This window comes from Solea solea, chromosome 7 (assembly GCF_958295425.1).
Source record: "Solea solea chromosome 7, fSolSol10.1, whole genome shotgun sequence".
NCBI classification, from domain to species: Eukaryota; Metazoa; Chordata; class Actinopteri; order Pleuronectiformes; family Soleidae; genus Solea; species Solea solea.
The window spans coordinates 7,318,979-7,342,569 of record NC_081140.1 but is presented as its reverse complement, the minus strand read 5'-3'; the positions used below and the strand labels follow the sequence as shown (position 1 = coordinate 7,342,569).

Here is a 23,591-nt window from a genome sequence, read left to right as displayed (position 1 = left end):
AAATAACCCATTTGTTGGTTGTGCTGAGCGGTGGAATCAACAGTCGTCAACAATCTACAAACTACTCTTCACGACCTGTCTTATTTTCATCAAGGACACATGAACTCTCAGGTTTTTGAAAGTGCTTCTATGAGCTGTTGACACATTGTCAGTAATGACTTTGGCACTTTTCCACAGTAATACAATACAGTTATTTTTTTGCTTTTCCATTAGCTATAGTACCTTGTACCCGATACTTTTTAGAACCTGCTCTAGCGAGGTTTCAAGCCGATACTAAATGCGACATCGACAGACTGCCGGCCACTGATTGGAATCTAAGGGAACAATGCCGAACTGTAGATCAGTTAACACTTCTGTTACCATTCTGACGTCGCCGCCAACGTAATTCCTAAACGTTTGAAAGTTGTCTTGGAAAAAAGGGCAGGAGCGCTCACTCATTGAAAATCTTTTGACAATTCAACAGCCATAAAATAAATCCAGGCGGCCTGATTGTCATGGTCATAAGAGGGTTAAAAAGACATAAAACTCCCAAAAATGTGCGTTAATCTCCTAGATTTAACAAGGAAATTTTGAAAATCTTAATATTAACAGAGGAGTCTGATGTATTTAATTAATCACAACCCGTTCAGCCGTATATTAATTCAGGGACTGTATCGGTGCTCCGGTCATGCAGGAAGTACTGAACTAATCTTTTTAATGAACTGATTCTCATGTTTCAGTACACCGAAAACACGTCACTAGTTTGTGTTGCGTGTAAAACAACTTCACGGCATTGTGGTGCAGACCACAAACCACTCACTCTCCAACACCAAAGTAGATTCAGAAAATCATTATTTCAGCTCACCGGGATACAAGGAGTTAAACGTATGTGTGCTGTGATACAAAAACAGATTTATTTTGTGGACGTGGTTGTGGGGATTGAGAAGTGTTCAAAGCACAAAGATGTCAATGTTCAGTTGGAAAAGGCTGACGACAAGATAGAGTCTTAAGATACTGTAGAGTCAAGCAGGCGTATGGATTTTATTAAGTGAGCCTTTTGTTAAGTGGCTAAAATTCTCTCTGGTAGCCATGTTTTCAGTGAGACCATACATCTGTGTCTCAGACTTGTTCTAAGAAATTTATACAGCGTGGCCATCAGTGTTGATGTGACCTGATACCAAGGTATAAAGAATGCAGCTGTGGAGTGTCAGACCAGCACTCAAATGTCAAATGGTATCACAGTTACTGTCATAGAGAGTACACCCTTTAGTAGTGAACCTTTCATTTTGAATTTATTTATTTATTTATTCTGATGTCCCAAGCTTACCCATATAATCTGTTGTCTGTGGCTGTGTGTTCTGCTGCTGTACAGGGAAATAAAAACTCAGAGGCTGAGGGATGTAAGGGGGGCCCTAGCTCACAAAAGCCTCCTTTATCTCCAGCAACACAGAAGTAAACCGAGCCTGTACCAGTCGCCCTCACAGAGGTGACCACCACACACTCACACACACACACACACACACAGACACAGTGTTTTACAAGGAAAGAAATCTGTATCCAGTCTGGCATTCCAGCTCTTATCAGAAACAATCATCCGTCCATGCTGCCACAGCTGAAATCATTTAAACCATTCATGTAGCCTGTGATTCACACACTGTGTGTGTGTGTGTGTGTGTGCGTGTGTGTGCGTGTGTGTGTACATACTCCAACACTTTCACATGCATCCCAAAAATATGGAAGTAGTGAATTGGAATAAAATCCCACAGCAGTAAATTCTAATGGTAGCGATGACCTTTTCTATGTGGCTTAGTAGCTAGCAAGTGGAAACCAGTCATGACGTCAACCATAAGAACCTGAACTCCTGTTTAGAATGTTTAGAAATTCATGTTGACTTAAAAAAAAAAAAGACATTCACAAACGTCTACAACCAGGCTCCAAGTGTGCTTTATCATCTATTTAATAAAATGGAAGGTCCATCCATTTTCTACAGATGTATCCTCTACATGAGGGTTGCGGGGGCACTGGTGCCAATCCCAGCTGACATAGGGTGAAAGGCTTGGGGCGCACCTTGGACAGGTCACCAGTCCATCGCAGGGCCAACATACAGAGACAAACACCCATTCACTCTCATACCTCTCGTCAATTTAGAGTGTCCAGTTAACGTAAACTCCAAATTGCACAGTTTTGGACAATGGCTACAGCGAGTACCTGGAGAGAACCCATGCACACACTGGAAGAAGACTTCACTCAGAAAGGCCTTTGGTCAAACTGGCATCTGAACTGGTGACATTCTTGCAATATGGCAAAAATGCATCACCTAGTGGCCTGAAATGAGAAAACATCCTTTACAAAACTGACATCATGGGCTATTGAGGAAGACCGGAAACTTTAACTCCTCAAGAATCGCCTAATCCCTACTGAAATCTATCACCACAAGATGGGACACCCCTTCAAGAATGTAATACATCATCAGTAGTCTCCAACACCCTTTTCATTAGCAGATGCTCTTGCCAGAGATTCAACATGCTGTCAACAGCTGTTCTGTTATCCCTTGCCAGAGCTATTGGCGTTCGTTGAAGCCTGATGTGATACACTTAACAGCACGCTTCATAATGTAACATAAAGTGAATATTTCAACAAAAGAAAAGTTGTTTTGAGTGGAAGCATGATACTTTTATTTAAGTGGGTTTCATTGTTGGACACCATCATCCTGAGATAGGTTGGGCCAGGAAGGATCCACTCGTCGGATACCTCATCACTCTTCGATGAAAAGACACATTTGTAAGCAGCATTGAGAGAAACCTTGGAAATGGGACAGCTGAGTCACAGCACTGTGACGCACTCAGCCTTCAAACTGTGGCCTTTGAAAGAGTCAGCCTCATGAGCGAGACACATGTATGGATCACCAGAGACAGAGTGGCCTACTTTGATTCTTGCCCATCGACCATCAGAGATACATATTCATCACGCCCATAGAGAATTACTGAAATGTCTCTCCGCAAGTTTGCTCACAATTAAAGAGACACAGAGAGAGAGTTACCAAAAAACCTGGAGCTGCTCTCAATGATCAAAAATAGCTTTATGACCTCGGAACTAGATCATTGTCAAGGACAAATGCCACAGGGAATGTGGTTTCTATAAGCCCCATTTAGACCTGGAATAATGATCCGTCCTGAGAGATTTGGTCATCACAGCTCAGTGGTAATAACCTACATCTTGACTGTTTCCTTTGTGCTCATGGCTGACCCCCCACATTAGTGTTAACAAACACTATTCAGAAGCGTTTGCATCTGTGTTTTGACATGAGCAAGAACCAAGTACGCCTGTTCTCGCCTGCCAATAAAATACATCCTTGATCCGATATGGTGACCCTGCCCTATATTCAAATACACAATGTCACGTTGGTTCACAGGAACAAATTTGTTTAAAAATGTGTTTTTTAAACGAGTCTGACTGTGCAGATGTGTTTATGTGTGCATCAGGCTGTATATCTGTGTGAGTGTCAGAGAGAAAGAGATGAGTGAACGTGAAAGCTCCACTTTGAACGAATTCTCCGAAGATGTTGAAGCAGTCTCTGATTGGTGCTGAGGACAGATTGAGTTCATGCTCAGCAATGTGCCACATGCATACTCCATAAACCACTTCTGAATGTAGTTTCTGTGATCAGATCTGAGGACACATTCAGGACGATTTAACAATGTTCAGACCTGTACTCCATCTGCTGCATAATGCAAAATGATTTTTGATTAGATTATTAGATTTTGGTGGTGATATGGATCCAGATTCTGGTTTCTGTGCGAGAAAGGCCAGTAAACTGGCACTGAGGGAAACTTTCTAGGGTTTTCACTCCATTTTGAAAATGCCCTGGTTGTTTGAATGGGAGTGTATTTGGTAAAGGATTGCATGCTCATTCATGCAATGCCATTAATGAATAATGATGATGTTAAGTATGTTCCCGCATAGTTTCTTCTGTTATACAACAAAATGAGTGCATATATGTTTAAAACAAGTGACTGGCTCCTAACCATTGCCAGTAGAGGAGTTTGTCAAACTTTGTTACTGCCAAAATAAAATAGTAGATAGCAAAACGACCTTTTTTATTATTATTATTACATGTCATTTAGCAGACGCTTTTATCCAAAGCGACTTACAATAAGTGCATTTAAACATTTGGGTACAAATAAGAGCTAGAAGTAAGTAAGAGCTTCAAGTAAGCCAAACTATGAAGTGCTAGTCATAAGTGCTATATATAAGTTTTTTTAGTTTTTTTTGTCGTCGTCGTCTTAGTCGAGGTAGAGTCGGAAGAGATGTGTTTTTAGTCGGCGGCGGAAGATGTGGAGGCTTTCCGCTGTCCGGATGTTGATGGGGAGCTCGTTCCACCATTTGGGAGCTAGGACAGTGAACAGTCCCGAGTTCCTCTGCGATCCTCTCAGTGAGGGGGCAGCGAGCCGGTTTGCCGATGCAGAGCGGAGTGGGCGGGCTGGGGTGAAGGTTTTGATCATGTCCTGGATGTAGGCTGGACCGGATCCGTTTGTAGCATGGAACGCAAGCACTAGAGTCTTGAAGCGGATGCGAGCCGCTACAGGAAGCCAGTGAAGGGAGCGGTGGAGCGGTGTAGTGTGGGAGAATTTACTTTCACCTGGTTATCCTGTTAACATTACTGACAATCAGAGCAGTTAGTGGGGTTTTTTTTGACAGTGGAAAAAGGAACTTGGAAAAAGGAACTTTATTTTCCATGTCAAATGGGATTATTAATCACTTACAAGAAAACCAGTGGAAATACATGTTCCTTGAACCAAATGCTCAAAAACTGTGTTTTTGCATAGTGTTTGCTTATAAAACTAATAAAAGTAAGTACTCTATATACTGCTCCTTGGTACACACTAAATGCCAGGATGTATGAAGCCATGCATTTACCAGTTCTGCAACTTTTTACACAATAATAGCCTTGTTGAAAAAGAAAATAATGAATTCAGGGAACTGGAAGGATAATAGTGCATTTACCTTAACATTCAATAAGAGACTAATTCAGTGGACAATTGTTTATATGATCCTCTTGGGACTGAATGTATGTATTCATGAACAAGGGTGCAACACCTGCTGGTCATTATTTATAACTTTAACTACTTATTGTATGCTTGCTTGTTTTTATGCTGTTGTAATGACAGAGAACAGACAATAGCTGAGTGTTTTCATTTAATTAAATGAATGAGGATCAATATCCAATATGCTTTACAGTTTACCATTTAGAGAGATTTAATATTTAAAATCTGTTTTTCATCATGGAAAGTTAATATAAAAAAAAGAAATCTGAGTACTTTGAAGTTCTCTCTCTTTCTCTGTCTTTTGTGTCTCCCTCCCTCACTTTGAGTGTGTACAGGTTTGTTGGATGAATGTACAGTGGGGTCACATTTCAGTCTGTACTCTGGGAAATGTCGCTCTCCCATAGCTTCATAATAGCTTGGCTGTTTTTGGTGAAAGTCAAGAGTGGTAAGTGACAGGGGAGAGTGAGTGAAGGCTCTCTGTTCTTCCTGTCTGACCGCATCCTCGCCAGCTTTTCATGGGCTGTAATCGTCAAGCAAATCATTGCTACTGACTTTTGCATTTGAATTTTTTGGCTTCATTGCTTATATAAATTCTTTCCTTCCTTTCCCATTTCGATCAGGTATCCGTATCTTTCCGAAAGTGACCCTATCACAAGCAGAGTACAGCGTTGAGTACAGGTCTGAACATTCTTAAATCGTCCTGAATGGGGTTGAGGAGAAAAGCAGGAGCTAAATGAATCAGTGTGCCGTATAATCAGACAGACTGAAGAATTTGAAGGGAAGAAATGTGGTCATCAGTGACAATATTTTCACAGTATCTACAAATAGATTAATGTATGCACCCAGGAGTGTAACACTCTGAGGTTACTGTGATACTGCAGCAGGTCAGAGGACATCAGCTGAGGAGGTGGATGTATCTGAGGACAGATTTACATTCACACATCTCACCAAAACCTGGATTATTTATGCAATTTAACTCTTTGAGGGACACCAATAGCACTCCTGTCATAGGTTCTATGGTCATTAGTAATGTCCGTGTGGAAATATGAGTTTAGGGTCATATTTATTGACCAAGGGTGATTTTTGATTAGACTCCTGACCTTCTCATAATCCTTGTGTGTATGTTTGAATTTCATAACAGCAATCATTAATATTGTTATTAACCACAATTGGTCCTACTGGTGTTCTTCTCTTAACTGACATTAACCAGAACATTGTCATATCCTTTGTGAAGCGATACTTTCTTATAGACCTATATAGATATGGAGACATCCTGCTGATACAGGGACTGAATATCAAAGGGACTGCTCTTTATATGTTTAGTTTCAGTATTATTATTGGGGCATGTGAAGTGGTGAATTCACAGCTGTGTAGTTAAGCTCTGTCTGTAGTTGCTGATTATGATGATGTTCACTCACAATGGTAAGAAATTGTGTGTGTGTGTGTGTGTGTGTGTGTGTGTGTGTGTGTGTGTGTCCTATCTTTGCACTTGTGGGGACATTTTATCTGGGCCCCACAATTTTAAAGTGCTTTTTCAGGGTAAAGACCTGGTTTTAGGCTCCGGGTTAGAATTGAGTTTAGGTTAGGGTAAGGGGGCAGGGAATGCATTATGTCTATGATGTGTCGTCACTAAGATAAGTGTGCGTGTCCCTCAGGGGTGTCTTTGTATTGGATTGGCTTTTATGGGGGAGCAGTTAACTAGGGTGGGGAGTCATGGCGAGATTCTATCACACAAGTACAATGAAGAAAGTCTACAAAAACGAAGGAAGGAAGGAAGGAATTTATATAAGCAATGAAGCCAAAAAAATGCAAAAGTCAGTAGCAATGATTTGCTTGATGATTACAGCCCATGAAACCTGGTGAGGATGCGTTCAGACAGGAAGAACAGAGAGCCTTCACTCACTCTCCCCGGTCACTTACCACTCTTGACTTTCACCAAAAACAGCCAAGCTATTATGAAGCTATTTCCCAGAGTACAGACTGAAATGTGACCCCACTGTACATTCATCCAACAAACCTGTACACACTCAAAGTGAGGGAGGGAGACACAAAAGACAGAGAAAGAGAGAGAACTTCAAAGTACTCAGATTTCTTTTTTTATATTAACTTTCCATGATGAAAAACAGATTTTGAATATGAAATCTCTCTAAATGGTAAACTGTAAAGCATATTGGATATTGATCCTCATTTATTTAATTAAATGAAAACACTCAGCTATTGTCTGTTCTCTATAATTACAACAGCATAAAAACAAGCAAGCATACAATGTGTTGTATAGGAGTTGCACCCTTGTTCATGGATACATACATTCAGTCCCAAGAGATCATATAAACAAATGTGCTCTGAATTAGTCTCTTATTGAATGTTAAGGTAAATGCACTATTATCCTTCCAGTTCCCTAAATTCATTATTTTCTTTTTCAACAAGGCTATTATTGTGTAAAAAGTTGCATAACTGGTAAATGCATGGCTTCATACATCCTGGCATTTAGTGTGTACCAAGGAGCAGTATATAGAGTACTTACTTTTATTAGTTTTATAAGCAAACACTATGCAAAAACACAATGAGAGCAGCTCCACAGCAGACACACTCCCTGCATGAACAGAGGTGAGCAAGAGACAGCAGATCAGTGACTCACAGACTGAACATGCATGCAGTTTCTTAATAATGTCTGCTATACATATACTTTTTGAGCATGTTGTCCAAGGAACATGTCTTTCCACTGCTTTTCTTGTAAGTGATTAATAATCCCATTTGACATGGAAAATAAAGTTCCTTTTTCCACTGGTCCAAAAAAAAAACCCACTAACCGCTCTGATTGTCAGTAATGTTAACATGACAACCAGGTGAAAGTGGTCATTTTGCTATCTACTATTTTATTTTGGCAGTTACAAAGTCTGACAAACTCCTCTACTGGCAATGGTTAGGAGCCAGTTTTAAACATATATGCACTCATTTTGTTGTATAACAGAAGAAACTATATGGGACTTGTCCTTAACATACTTAACATCATCATTATTCATTAATGGCATTGCCATTAATGAATGAGCATGCAATCCTTTACCAAATACACTCCCATTCAAACAACCAGGGCATTTTCAAAATGGAGTGAAAACCCAAGGCAGTTTCCCTCAGTGCCAGTATAACGGCCTATCTCGCACAGAAACCTGAATCTAGATCCATATCACCACCTAAATCTACTCATTTCTTCCTTGGGCCATACACTACATCTCCAGAAAATGTCTTCAAAACCCTTTTTTCTTTCTTCAGTTTTTTCATTATGCTGCTCAGAAACAGGCCAAAAACATAACCTCTCTGGTAGAAGTAATAACAGCACGGTTGAGAAGAGTTTACAGAACGACAAACATTGTGGAAGGGACCTTGAAGAGGCCAGTGCTGTTGACTGCTTATCCATGGGAACCAAATTCTTTGTACAGATATGGCAAGTCTGTGTTTTGATACAGTCTGTGTCAATCTGTAAAAAACAAAACACTGATCCAGACTGTAGGTGGTGCTAAAAGACCAAAGAAATATTGCTGAGACAGCACCCGCAGCAACAGCTTCCACTTCCACATGTATTTCTTTAAGGAATACACGTTCTAGTCTTAACACATGACTACTCACCATGGCTGTCAGGTCCTTACTTACTGGTTCACTGTTAACAGCACAGTCACAGTGTACTGTGTAAATGATCGCTATCACCTATAGTTACATGTTGCTGCACAGTTAAAAACTCATGTCAAAGGTCTGCAGCCTCTAGCAGAAGATCTGAAGCTGAGAGAGTGACCAGGTGCTGCCAGTTAGGCTGCTGATTGGCCACACCCACCAAATACTGCAAGGCAAATACAAATACAGCATCAAGGAGAAAATACACTGGCAAAGTACTACTGGTACTTTCTTTGAGCATCCACACAAAGCCATTGGAATGTGGATACTCTAGCTAAAGTAAGTTAAACAAAGCAAGTCATTAGAGGCAGTGGTTTGTGTGTTATCAGTTGCATTCTCCTACTGACCACTTTATTAGGTTCACCTGTTCAAGCTCTTATCAATGTATTCAATGGCAGCAAATCAGTAAACTTAGGCCTGGAAACAAAGTAAAGACGACCTGCTGAAGTTCAAACAGAGTATTTAAGAAAGGTAGTGGAAAAGTGCCATTAGTTGTGGATGGGAATGGTTGCACATACATAAAGCGCCCAGGCCAACTCGAGTACAACTCTGCTCCGACTGAATGTAGTAGCTTTCAGTCGGAATAAAATTTTTACATGCATTCTAAAAGTGCTGTTTTAGTGGGACTAACAAATGTTTTTTTGTTTATTTTTCTCGGGAGATGACCTGTCTCTTTCTCCAGGAGACAGTGGTATGGGGGAAAAAAGGATAAAGCAGAATAGTTAGTTGTCCATGTTTCTGCAAAATGCATCAGCCGCCATGTTTTCAACCACACCATAAAACTGTTTTTCCCTATGATTTTTTTTTTTCTCACTGTTGTTTTAGAACTCATGTTCTCACATGTGCAGAAATATCTTTCACACTTCAACTTTCCATCCCTTGGAAGAAAACAACATGAGGGAGAGAGGGAGGCAGCAGAAAAGTGAAGGGTGACATGTTTCCCAGCAGCAGATTAATGACTCACGTCTCACTCTTCAGACTAATGAAAGGGAATTAAAGGAAAAAGCTACGGTGAAGCAGCCACACTGACTCACATTCTCACACTGGAGGTGGTCAGACCACTGCAGGACACCAGAGGGAGCTGGAGGGGCTGTCTGTCTGAAACTCACTCACTCACTCACAGAAATGTTCCACTCTTTTACAGCTACTTGATGTCATCTTCCATTAGCCTGGTTTCCATACTAACCTTTAATTTTTCAAAACAAAACTGGTTAAAAATCTCATCCAAAATGCAGCTATTGTATACAGTAGTTTCGTATTGTTTGGCTCATGCATGGGTTGAGGGGTCCATCATGTTATTCATGGTGTACTGGTCATCTGTTACTGGCAGTTGCTGTCATGCCTCCAGGAAATGCCCTGGTGCTCCAGGTTGGCCTGTCTTTTTTTATTGGTTTTGAGTGGATTTTTAAGTGTGACTTTTGAAAAGGACTGCTCACAGCAGTAGGTTGTCCCAAAGAAGAGTGTGCACCTGCATGGCTCCTCAGAATGGGAAAACCTTCAGTGCATACTGTTTATACAAGTGTAGAAGTCGAACAGAGGGAGGGTCTGAGCTGGTCACTGTGTTGCAGCTCAGTGATGTTGTTGTAGTTTGTCAAGCATGTCGACTGGTTCCATATTTAACAGCATAACTGACACCATTCCTTTTATTTACTTCCCACGTCCTGAAACGTCTCACTGAAAACCTTAATGAGCTAAGCTTTGAGGCACTTTTTCACATTTCACAGCAATAAATATACCAGCTGTTGGTTTTAAGCCGCTCTGGAATAATGATATTCTTTATTGTATGTAAAGGCCTCTGTATTTCCCTGATGCTCTTGGGGAATACAGTTATCAGAAGACTACTATACCAAAGGCATACTTCAATTGAATGAATTTAGAAAAAAAAGGCCACTAATGATGAAAAAACACCTACAAAAATGAACTGAAACATGCTGGGATAACTGGACAACTGGGATATCGGACAGCGCAGTCAGCACCTTGTCAGCAGTTTGAACCTCCTGTCATGTGGCTCCACTGTTCTATTGTCACAAATCAACACACCCCTAGTCTTCTGGGTAAATAAGACGACTGGATCGAACCAAAGCCACAAGCAGAACTTCAGAAAACTGTGTATCAGTCAATCAATCATTATCTACTGCTTATCCTTTTGAGAGTGGCAGTGGGAGCATGTACACAGGGAGAACATGGAAAACAGAGAGGCCCTCGGTCAAACTTGTGACCTTCTTGCTGTGAGGCAACAGTGCTAACCACCACACACTGAGTGACCCATTAATCAGTGGCGTGACAGCCTCAACATTTAATTCTAAACAAGGGTGATTTTATTACAGCAGGAGAGTCACAGGTGAGGGATCCTCTACCAGAATGGACCAAAGTGCAATGGATGTAACCTATGCATGAAATGGAAAAAGTATTGTAACCTTCACATGAAATGTTTTATTCCTATTCATCTATTCATATGTGCTGCAGAAAGAATCAGTAAAGTCAGCAAAGCCTAAAGAAAAAGAAGGCAAAATAATAAGAAGAGCAGGATTGAATTAGAAGACTTGCATGCCAGGTTCAAACTGAGCGTCAATATGGGGAACAAAGGTCATTTAAGTGATTCTTAAATGGTCCAAAGAAAGTGGTTCATGTCAGACGGGCTGGTCTGAGTACTTCAGAAACTGCTGGTCTGCTGGGATTTTCACACACAACCATCTCTAGGGTTTACAGAGAAAGTTACAAAAAAGAGACGGCGGGAGAAAATATCCAAGGTCGGCAGAAGACCGACTGTGAACATACATCACGCCAAACCTTGAAGCACATAGGCTACATTAGAGCAAACCACACTGGATGCAATTCCTGGCACTTTAGTAGGCGTCCTATGTAGCTAAGTTATAGAGTAAGTAAAGAAAAGTAAAGCATGAAGAAGAAAATGCGTGAACATGCTTTTCCGCAAACGCACACACACACACACACACACATTGGCTTATCAGCATAGCCAATATCTTGGCAGCAGCAGCTGTGGGTCACCAACCAGCAACAAGCAGCTCTTTGAATGAACTGTGTGACAAGGTGTTGTTCTTATCCCCCTCCCTCTGTCTTCTGTCTTCCGGGAAGACTAATAGGCTCCATGCAGAGTAATGTGACCAATTGAATCATTCTCGCCCCAGAGCTGGAAGCTGCAGATCAGAGGAGCAGAGAGCATCTCGCTCGGTTCTGACTTTCAACACGAGGAAACTTCTCTGGGGTGACACTCAACCACTTTGTGCTGTGGAACTCCTCTGGGATTTTACACTTTGTTCTGCAAGGAACTAGTGGCACTCTTTCCGCCTCGGCCTCAGCCCTGTTTGCTTGCTTTTGCAGACCACAGACCAGCTCTTGGGTGAAAAGGTCAGAGGGTCCCTGTGTGGCCCTGACTGCAGCTCCAGGTGAGTAGAGTACAGTACAGTGGAGGCACTGATAGCATCACACGACTGAGTGATCGACTGTGATATGATCAGTGTCAGTGTGAAAGGGACAAAGTTCATCTGGTTGACTCCATCACACCAAACAGGATATAGAACATACATGTTAAAGACGTTATGTAGTCAAAGGGATTTTTTCTCCTCTTTTTCCTCAGGACAGGACAACAAACATGATGTTTATTAGCACAATGAACGATAATTATTATTATAACGACAGAAATGACTGAATCACTCCTCAAATTCGACCACCGAGACACATTTTCTTTGTACGTGAACACATATAGATTCACAGACTAGGCATCGTCACGTGTAACATGTCCATGTGAAAAGTCGATGATTACAGTCAGCCTACATAGTCCGGCAGCCCTCGGGGGCTTCAAGCTTCTCATAGCAGTTACACAAAGTGCTGTTTGTCTGCAAATGTCATACATCTGAACACCTCATAGACAGAGTATTAATTATAATAGTTCTGCTGAACTCATACTGTAGATGCTTTATTAAAAATACACATACATATGTCCAAATGGCAATCATTTCCTGTTTGTGTCTTCCCATGATCAACACGTATACTTAAAATGAGGAAAATTACTTTTCTCAGATTTCTATCATTGGGATTATTTTCTCAATCAATCGATTCTTTGATAAAATGTCACAAAAGGGTGAAAAAAAGTCAATCACTGTTCAAAGCTCAAAATGCTGACACCCTCAAATGTCTTGTCCAAAACTCAAAGAAACCTGAAACCAGAACATCACATAACGTGTTGTTATAAAGCAAACACTCAAACTTACTGATTATCAAAAAAGTGAATTTAGAAAATGTTTTTTAATCAATTACTACGTAGAGACGTAGAAAAAGATGTTATTTCAGCTGCTCACCTCACCCTGCATTCCCCTGCATGTTGTCTAATCTGCATATAGGCAGTATATCCTAATACAAAGTTTTATGTAAGACGGCTGTATGGTTTAATAAGCCGCAGACTCATATTCATCACTGTTAATGTACTGTAATGACTCTGCATTTGCAATGAAATGATCATATCTGTAAAGAAGCAAGTTTTTTTGATCCAAGTCAGGTCAGGGGGAAACAGCTGGCCTGGCTCTGTCCACACGGCACCTGTCAACATCTGTATAGTTGACTTGCTCACATGTTGTCTTTAGTTCAAGGTCTCTTGATTCTTTTTTCTGGAGCTTTATTGGTGCCACGGGCAGTACCGTCATGGGCCTTAACCAGGGACCAAATGAAAAGTGACCATGCATAACTGGCAACCCAAGCTTTCAGGTGATAGTATAAAGTGCCAGGTCTGGTCAAATCCAACCTGCTCCCTGTCCTTATTGCTAAACTCAGCTCATGCTTACTCCAGCAGACTAGACATGATTGTTGATTTTCTGGTGGACTTGTAATGGTCAGTGAGGTTTCAGACTGAGGCCCAGAACAATGAAGCCCCAGCCAGCACATGGTTATCATGTGACAACCTCACAGATATCCACAGCCTCAGCACAAAAGTCCTTATATCAATGTAACATTCAGGATGCTTTAACTTCAAATTATATCACACACAGTCGTTATTTGATTGGTATTTGCACATGAACACAGAAGGAACTGTGGATATCATCAACAAATAATAAAATCAAGTCATTTTATTGATTTATTTAAAGGGAGAGACACAAGTAACGGCTGTCCCATCTAAGTAAAGTCTAACAGATGTATACAGGATATGTTGCTGTAGCTAATCAATAGAATTAAAACAGACAAGAACAATGCCGCAATGATTATAACAAAACAAAACAGGCACTGACAAATAAACAATTACTGGAACAACAATAACTCAAAGTGACAATGTAAATTAGAACAAGAAAAGAACAATTACATTTGTTCGTCATTAAAACCCCACAAAAAGTAACTTCTCCACTATTGTTTTTTAAAGTTTAAACTGAAACATGCCTCAGAAAACAGACATTTATTCAACAAATATACAACTTTCATGTCATTTCACATGCGTAAATTAGCATAATGGAATAATACTCCTATAGAACTCATATTGACTCTATGTACTACAACTTCTTCTACCCATACTTGAGTATACTACTTTTATTTCATTTTGTTTACACTGGCTTTAAGGTTTTCTTTAAACTCTTATTTTCGAAACCCCTTCACGGCCAGCACCTTAAAGAAGCCGCAAGATCACATGCATGTAAATGTATATTGTTAACTAGTGAAGATGAAGAGCGGAGAGCCGTGCTGTGCAGTAAGTTGAACTCCACAGATGAAGGACACATTCCTACTCTGCATGTCGCTGTGTTCCTCAGACTCATTCCCTGCTGGGAGCTGCTCTAATCTCCTGGCAACAATATTGACATAGAAATAGAAACTCTGGAAAGAGCAGGACTCTAGCTGTCCAACTGCCTGCACATACATCTGGAGCTCCGAGTACATCTGCACACATACGTCGTGTTTATTTTACATACATGTACATGCTGATTCTAGACACACAGTTTAAACTTGAGATTCAAAGGAGTAAAGGGAATGTAATTGTTTACTAAGAGTTTAGTGGAGAGATGGAAATCACCATGATGTCTGTGTGTGCAGGACCCAGCAAATTGAAAAAAAAAAAAAAAAAAAGGTTGAATAGTCTTGCTGTAAAACTGAGCTGCAACAAAACATCTGATGTTTGGTCTGGAACTGTGTTCTGCTGCTTGATGGACTCTTTATTTGCCCATATTACACCAGCATGGCTTACATTTTGAAGCATTCACGCAGAGAATAAAGTGGCGTAGAACCTGGAAATTTGGTTCTCACCAGGAACCAAAACATACATAGTATTTTCACGTGAATTGTTACCTCATCAGTGTGCCCGCTTCAACATAAGCTGTAGACGAGAGGAGGAACACACTGGTGAAAATGGCAAGGAAACAAAGAACACTCTGAAAAGACTAAATGTTTGGTGGAGATTTGGGCATCCCCTGAACTCCGGCTCGCAGTTCATGTTCAACGTGATCTGCCATGTTGCCATTGTCGTGCTGACTTCCACTCAGGTTGTGCATTGAGCAACCGTTGATGACGTGAACGTGGGCTGGTTTGCTGAGAGCATAAGGTTCTAAACAGAACTAGAGCCCACACAGGAACCATGCTGGTGTTAGTATTTGCACTCATTCCTCAGCGACACCATCTCCTCTAACTCCTGGTGGGAACTTTGCCTCAAATAGTTGTGAACTTCAAATGTTGATATGACATGTATGAAACAATTATAATAATATATTATATATGAATTAAGTAGCATCTGTAAAAGAGTTATTTCAAACCAGGATAAGAAGCCAGAGTGTGTTCTTCACAGAAAAGGCTCAGTCAACCTTGGTTTTCAGCCATGATTGTTGAATGGCCATCATAAACCACAGCCTCCAAATTCTACAATGAAAAACAAAAACATTATTATAGTAGACTTCCTTTTTTTGCCATGCTGGATAAAGAGACAGATAATTCTCATGAATAATGTCTGGGTGTCTTTCATTTCATTGCAGGATCATCCTCACCTTGAACCTGCCCTGCTTGCGATCCACCTCTAAGAATGACAACCAAATCCACCAGCAGTGTTCTGGGTGGGAAGGCTTCTTCTTCTCCTCTCTTGTCTTCTCCACCTCACCAGCGCCTGGTCACCAAAGATGGACACTGTTCTCTTAGTCCTCCTCTGTGTCCCTCTGGTTCATGGTGTGGGGCCTTCAGCAGAGCTTGGCTGCTGGCCTTGCAGGATTTGTGGGGACTGTTGGTGGGTCTGCGATGGAGATGGGTTCTACTGGCCTTCTGTGCCTCCTTCCTTGCCCACTGGCTGCTGTTTGCCTGCCTGTGGTACTTGCTGGCTCACCTCAATGGAGACCTGGCAGTAAAGGATCATGATGCTCCTCCCCAGGGGCATGTGGTTTGTGTGAAACACATAACCAGCTTCACTGCTGCCTTTTCATTCTCCTTGGAGACACAGCTGACCATTGGATATGGCACCATGTTCCCCAGTGGGGACTGTCCTAGTGCTATAGCACTGCTGGCTGTTCAGATGCTGCTGGGGCTCATGCTGGAGGCTTTCATCACAGGTAAATCTCTGATGCTGCTAAAGTTGAAATCTGTGTAAATTAACTCTGTATTCTGACTGATCTAGAGTGACATGACGATCTCAAGCTCAGTGCTCTGACAGTAAATCTAGGAGAAACTTTTCCAGTATCTCACATTTGATCCAATCCCAAAGAGGTGGTCCCCTGCTCATGAGGTTAAACAAAACTTTAGATCAGTTAAAAAGACTTAACAATCCTATAAACATGGGTTAATCTCCAACAATTACCAGGGAAATGTAAAAAAAATCTCAATATTTAACAGAGGAGTCTGGTGTATTTAGCGACAGCACTGCCGAACGCGACCGGAGAGCGGCGTCACAACCCCTGGAGCTGTATTTCAGCCCAGTGACTGCGTCAGACCGCAGTTTCATGCAGCCGTGCAGTGATGACTCCGCCCACGCTGAGTAGGTACTATTTTGTAGTGGAAAACCAACCTAAGCCGTGCCGTGCCTAGTCGTGGTGAGGTGATGTGAGGCGAGCTGGGACCATAGGTGGAAAAGCGGCTTAAATGTCCACTTTTTAGCAGGAGAATCCTTTAGAATCCAGTAGAATTCTTTTGCAATTTTTTTTTTCTGTATCCAACCTCTGGTTGAGATTGCCAGAGAAGAGAGGTTCTTTGTTTCTACATTTCTGTCCACAGTCAGAAATGACCACAGACCACAGACACACTGAATTCTCTAACCGATTCTTAATGTTTTAATCTTGAGCAAGCACAGACTCAGACGCGGGACCACACATTTACGATTTCGGGGAGGAGATTTCAGGGATTTGGGATCTCACAGAAAATCACGTGATTTAACATACCTTCAGAATATAAACAGACATGGAGGCGGATTGTCAGTTAATAGCTGTTGTGGGGTGTGATGTTTTATATGAAGAAAGAACTGTGGATGAAGAAGAATCAACTTGGCTTGTCTAAATTATGGTTCTAAACAAAGGTGCGCAACACTTCCTGGTCACCTCGCTCTCAGTTATAATGTCTAACATGTTTAATACTTGTGATTTTAAATCGGGAAGACTGTGACGCGTCCGATGACGTTAAAATAACCTCTGTTAACCCCTCACACCCCTCCAGGATAATTTGGCCAGATAATCTGTTCAAATCAGCCTGAAACCAGAAGGAACCCATGATTGTCAGCAGGGCCAGATCGAGACCAAAATCTGGCAAATTGTCCTCTAGAGCATTATGGTCTGTTTGTAGCCTTAAAGTTAAGCCCTAATTTAATTGAAATTTCAGCCCTTTTCCCTTTCATTTTTTTTTCCATCATACAAACCCACCACATCACACTTCAAACTTCAGAATAAAATGTAAATAATAGCAATAATAATAAATACATAAAAATGTAGGAGGTGCATACATTAATTTAGAATTCAAATTGGAATTACAGAGTTAAACTGAGTGATGTTAACATAAGTATTCACAGTTGCATACATGCTGCTGACATGAACTACTTTTTGGTGGGGGCGTGACAGGTGAGTGATATAATGAATAATGAGAAACAGGTGGAGCTAATTTAACACGGGTGGTTGTTAGAGACTAATGAGGGAAGTCAACAGAATACACAGGAACACCAAATGAGACGCCAGTTAATAACACTGCAAGACAAACTGAAATATCAGACAAGTCAATGACACAAAGTTCAAGTCCTGTTCAGTTGTTTGCACCACGTGTATCTGTCTACATTAGTCACAAGTTACTTGTACTTGTAAGGGTAAGACTGATGCACAATGAGGCAGTCATTATTGTTTTGTTATTTAAGAAAAAAAAAAAAAAAAGCATGATGCACGAAACGTGCATCACGCTGGAGCATTTTTCACAGTAATGACTGGCTCACTGTACATTGTCCTTTAAATATGGCATCCATCATGCTTTTTTAAGTCCCTTTGACAAGCACAATGTCAGTCAGGAAGTGATAGTGAGTGTGATTGAAGTCAGTGATGGGACTGGGAACCACACACAGAGGCTGCCAGTGAGGAAAAAAGGCAATAACAGATTTTATCCACCTCATAAAATGTTTGTTTGCACAGAATGTATGATTAGGTGAGCCTTGTGTTATAGTTCAAATAAAATGATCACTTTAACTACGACCTCAATATACATTGCAAGTAAATTAGAGAAATATATCATGGTTTTTTAAAAAATTTTATCCCGTAAGTTTGACCACAGTGTCCACCGGTGTGTTGATCCTTTTGGCAGATTCTTGTGTGACTCCTGGTTCCATGTTTTCAGAAGAGCAGCAGTGTTCTACACAGAAATAACACAGCGTGAAATGTTGTAACTGACCAAACTTAATCTTACACAACGTATGTGTAAAAAAAAAAAACTTTGCTTTGAAAATACAACACACTGACCTTGCCTTTTCCTTTATGACCTTCAAAATAAGGCTCCATGTGGTGGGGGGGCGCCCATCACCGTGACATTTTAGATCTCTTCTGGTTCGATTTTAACACGTGTTTAAGGTCTGAAAAGATCAGAATGTGTAATATTTGACAAGAATAATCTGTGTGAGTTTGTTTTTGGAAAACAGTGGATAACAATGAGACTTTTAACATCAGTGCTGAGCCATACTTTTAACTGTAAGTGCAGTAGTTCTTAAGTAGTTCATTTCTTTTTAATCATGGCTCTGAATACACATACAGAACGGTGGAAGTATTCCATTTTCTCCTGGAATGATGTTAAATACTTAGCAGCAGGATAATACATTATTTTTATTTTTGTTCATGAATGACTTACATAACATATCAAATCAATATAGACTTTTAGTCTGTATTCTTGAATTTGCCTGTTAGGGCTTAATATTATATAATATTAATATATAAATATGTATATATAATTAAATAATAGTGTAATATTTGTTACTTGACCTCTCTTGACTACAGAAAGAAATGCAAAATATGTCATAGTTAACAAAGGTCTGGTTGTATTTTCTCACCACCTGAGGCAGCTCGTTATAAAGTGCAGGATCCAGTCAACCTTGGGTTGGGTCACGCTGGATCCCCCTTCATGTTACATAATCTGTGATAATAGATGAATGATAGCACTGTATAACTCAGTGTGTCCATTTCCTTATTCTGTGTGTAACGTGTGCTTCTGGCAGATTTATAGATTCTTAATTCAGATGCAACATTTGAAGCGTATTTTTGAATCGTATTTTTTTCGCCAAATGGGTTCACACAATGCTGATAAAGTCTGTGTGTGTGTGTGTGTGTGTGTGTGTGAGAGAGAGAGAGAGAAAGACTCTCTCTGTGTTTCTCAGCACAACAGTTCTTTGTTTTTCCCGTGCTGCTCACAGAGTGACGCATTTTACGTCACAACTGAGCAGGTGAGGCAAAAGAAGCAAACAGCTTCACACAGCAGCACTGTGGCTGAAAACACAAAGAAGCACCTGCAAAGGTTGCAGGAGTGGACTTCAAAAACAAAGCTGGACATCCAGTAGGATTTCACCATCATATTTGTATTATAGTCACAATATACTGACGGCACTGCTTTGGTAATTACTCAGAAATCTAAAGGAGACAATAGAGGTTCCACACTGGAGCTTTAACGTCTCAATCTAGCCTCGGAGCTAGTTGAACCCCAGTGTGACGCGTCCGGTTTATTGCAAATTCCAATTTCACACTTTTTTGGCCACATTAGTGCTTCAATCTCACACTCTGTGAAATTCTGCTTTTCTTCTTCTTCTTTGCTGCTGTATTTGCCATTGTTCTTCAGGCAGCAGGTCAGTTAGCTATTCATTTTTGGGAGAAACCCAGACGGCATGCACCACTTGTTCATATGCACCCAGTTTCACAGTGACTGGGTATCTGGGTGGTCTTTTAAACACGAGGCCCTCTCTCTTCACCTCTTCATTGTGCAAGCTGTGTAAATGTTGCCTCAAGCTTTTAAATATAGTTCAAATACAGCTTATAGCGTTTAAACCTTGCCTTCTTCCACACCTCATCATGTAATGTTTAGATAATTGTGAGCTACTCAGTTGTCAGGAAGAAAAGTGCCTATTTCATTAAGCTGCCATTCCTCTCGTGCTTCTACAATAACGACTCCTGGCTCACTGTCTTTCTTCAGGTGCATTTGTAGCCAAGATCGCACGTCCCCAGAAGCGGGCAGGAGCCATCCAGTTCAGCCCGTACGCAGTGGTGGGACAACATCAGGGCCAGAAGTGCCTCATGCTGCGAGCCACCAACCTGCTGCAGCGACCCCTGGTGGATGTGAAGGTGAGTGCCGTTCTCTACGAGGAGCATGATGGTCAGGCCCTCCACCAGACTTCTTTGGACTTCCGCTTGGATAATCTGGGGCAGCAGCAGCCTTGTCCTTTGTTCATCTTCCCGCTCACCTTTTACCACCCACTGGACTGCAGCAGCCCCCTCTACCCTGCCCTGTGCGAGGGCACGTCCACCCACTTTGAGCTGGTGGTCTTCCTCTCGGCCTTGCAAGAGGGAACTGGTGACTCCTGTCAGAAGAGAACCTCCTACCTGCGCCAAGAGATACAATTTGACCGTTGCTTCGTGCCGGCGTTGCTGATGGATGCTCGGGGGAGGTACATGGTGAGCACCCAGCAATTTGACACGAGCCACTCGAAGGAGCCGTTGAACAAGGATTGTGTCGTGCAGATCAACGGAGATGGAAGCGACAGGATGGAGTAAAGATGCTGTAGGGGAGGTCTCAATAGGACAGGCGGTCATGTCAGTGGGGCATCTGGGGAGGGTAACAGTGGGCCGGGTGTCTCTGTCATGAACTTCTTTATTTTAATGAATAGATCTGAATTTGTTTTGAAATGAAAATGTATCACAGACATGGGTGCTGCTGTCATTTCCCTCACTCTGAGGCCTTAAAGCAACTCCCAGATTAATGATCCTCCACTGGCTTCCGACTAATTTACTTCCATAGGAGTGGCCAGTAGAGGGCACCACTTTCAGAAGGTCAGCATGAACAAACACTGTTGCAAAATTGATTGAATTTTATTTTTTACTACTTTTATGTGTTAAATAACATTATGACAAGACACCACATTAATAGTAAAGATGTCAGAACATGGCTGTATCACTAAAAACAGTGTGATCAGATGATCACTGCTGATAAATAAAACACCTCCAGACCTCATTGAAATGTGAAAATACTGTACAATAATCTACAATAGCTACAATAATCAATAGTCAACTCCACAGTTTAAACAACAATAAAAAATAATAATAATTAAAGGGCACCTTTCAAAGCACTCAAGATCAGCTTACAGTACATGATTAAAAGAGCAGAAAAATACAATAAAAATAAATAAATACAGGCACTTCCTGTTACAAATTAGTCTTGCTGCACAGCTGCTGTTCTTACATAATATCAAAATGTCCCTCATGCATCATCCAGTCTTGTCATACTAGAGCTAGATAAACAAAATCCAAAGTATAATCCCAGTTTCTGATCAAATGTTTTCAGAATTCGTTTGTCTTTCAGTTTATTTTTTATTTTCAGTTAAGTTTGTGTGGTCACGCTGTGTATGAAAAGATTAAGGTCATTTGGGATGAAGTCACTTACAATAATCTGGTACTTTGGTACACATATATTTGGATTGAATTTTCCTACATAAGAGTTTTCACGAGACAAAGATGTTTGACCTTTAAATGAGAACTTGAAATGAGGTACTGTATATTTAAAGTTATGAAGCACCAGTGAGGAAATGAAAGAGTGCAGTGAATCTACTGTCATCGCAGATGTTTGATTAGAGACATATAATAACACATGTGCTTTCACACCAAATCACATTTTTGCATTGTTTTACACACAATTTGTGTCACTGGATAATTTCACTTGCATGAATACTCTCCTCACTCACTGCCCCTTCCTCTCTCACTTGTGCACGTACAGCGACTCCATTCTGTTTCCTATACAATGTCCACACATTAGAAGAAACTCAACACTACTGTAAATGGCTTTCACAACATTTCCTCCCACCCAGGTTCATATATTTCGACACGGGGCGACTAAACAGGACATCGTTTCACATCTTCACAGGGTTTGCGTTTGCACGACCGAGAAAAGCGTGCTTCTTACCATGTCTTTGCGTCGATTTTATATCTCGTCTTAAATGGATTCATTTGCCGCAATCAATGAAATCAATGAGATAGGGCTCCATAGTGACTAACTAGATTGACTGCTGATTACTTAAGGCGTTTATTTAAAAAGAATAATAAAAAAAATCTATGTATTATTTCTGATTTGTGCAATATTATTATTAATGATGATGATTTTAGATTTAATAAATCAAGTTTGTTTGTCAGGATGAAGTGCTGTGGTGAATGTGTGCATATATTTGGGGGTATTTTTCCCCTTCTGATCAAGAGTCACTGTGTTGTTATCTATATGGTTTAAATACAAATCATGTAGCAGCCTCAGACCTGTGTAAGAAAATGTTCCACTAACTGTGATTTTAAAGGATGAGATCTCTCTCTGTGTGTATCTCACATGCTTCAGTGCCTCTGTACAGTGTACATTACAAAATAAATATTTTCTAAACAAGCCTGGACGTATTATTTCACTGTTACCGTGGCGACTGCACTGAAGATTATGTCCAACTTCTTTAACTGTGCTGTCCCCTGCTGGTGAATGGCAGTTCTACGCATGTGCTTTGACTCAAATCAACATCAAATGTGTCAGTAATGTCCAACACACTCTATAGATCTTCTTTTATTGTCTTTTATATATATATATATATATATATATATATATACATCTTTAATAGATATATATTAAAGATATATATCTTTATTTAAATGAGAATAATACAATAATACAAATGATTAAAAGCAACCAATAATTTCCCAAAAAGTTGGCACACTTTAAAAAAAAATAAGTCATGATAGATTATAGTGATGGGCAGATCGATGTTAATAGATATATGGTTACTGTATTCATTCAGGAGAACTGAGATTAGGGCCCAGTCCAAATGTCCAACCTCACAGACTCATGGACTTTGAGGCACAGTCAGTCAGTCAGTCAGTCAGTGAGAGCTCAGTCAGGCCTGTGGCAAAGTGTGGTTTGTGTGAGAGCCCTCTTGCGGCTATTAAGTGAACATGTTGTGCACTTTATGGCGACTTTCTGTAAGTTGCAGTTTCAGCAGAATGTGCCTGAGGGAATAAACCAGTGCATAGCGTGTGAGTAACTAACCAATTAAGCAACATATGATGGTAATGGAAAGAGAGACAAACCCTGATGTCATCACATGATCATGCATGATATAATCATGTGATCAATCATATTGTATGGAAACAACACCATCCACTCTGTAAGTCAACACAAAATAGAAAGTCAATTACCGTAGTTACACGATGGTTTGTGCTGTCGGAAAAATTCCAACGGTTTGTGAAAGCT

General features: G+C 40.7%; 1 protein-coding gene across 1 annotated transcript; it reads left to right on the top strand.

Annotated features, from left to right (window-relative positions):
* The first annotated feature begins 11,771 nt into the window (after nt 1–11,771).
* kcnj13 (potassium inwardly rectifying channel subfamily J member 13) lies at nt 11,772–22,739 on the top strand. The gene is made up of 3 exons (XM_058633003.1): nt 11,772–12,097; nt 15,650–16,213; nt 20,295–22,739. Exons 2-3 carry the CDS (start codon nt 15,697–15,699, stop codon nt 20,870–20,872), a joined length of 1,095 nt encoding a protein of 364 aa, XP_058488986.1. The 5' UTR covers nt 11,772–12,097; nt 15,650–15,696; the 3' UTR covers nt 20,873–22,739.
* The last annotated feature ends 852 nt before the right edge of the window (nt 22,740–23,591 follow it).

Coding starts and splice junctions, on each gene's coding strand:
- kcnj13 (XM_058633003.1), top strand. CDS start 15,697: ATGACAACCAAATCCACCAGCAGTGTTCTGGGTGGGAAGGCTTCTTCT. Junction 16,214..20,294: donor GCTGGAGGCTTTCATCACAG/GTAAATCTCTGA, acceptor GTCTTTCTTCAG/GTGCATTTGTAGCCAAGATC.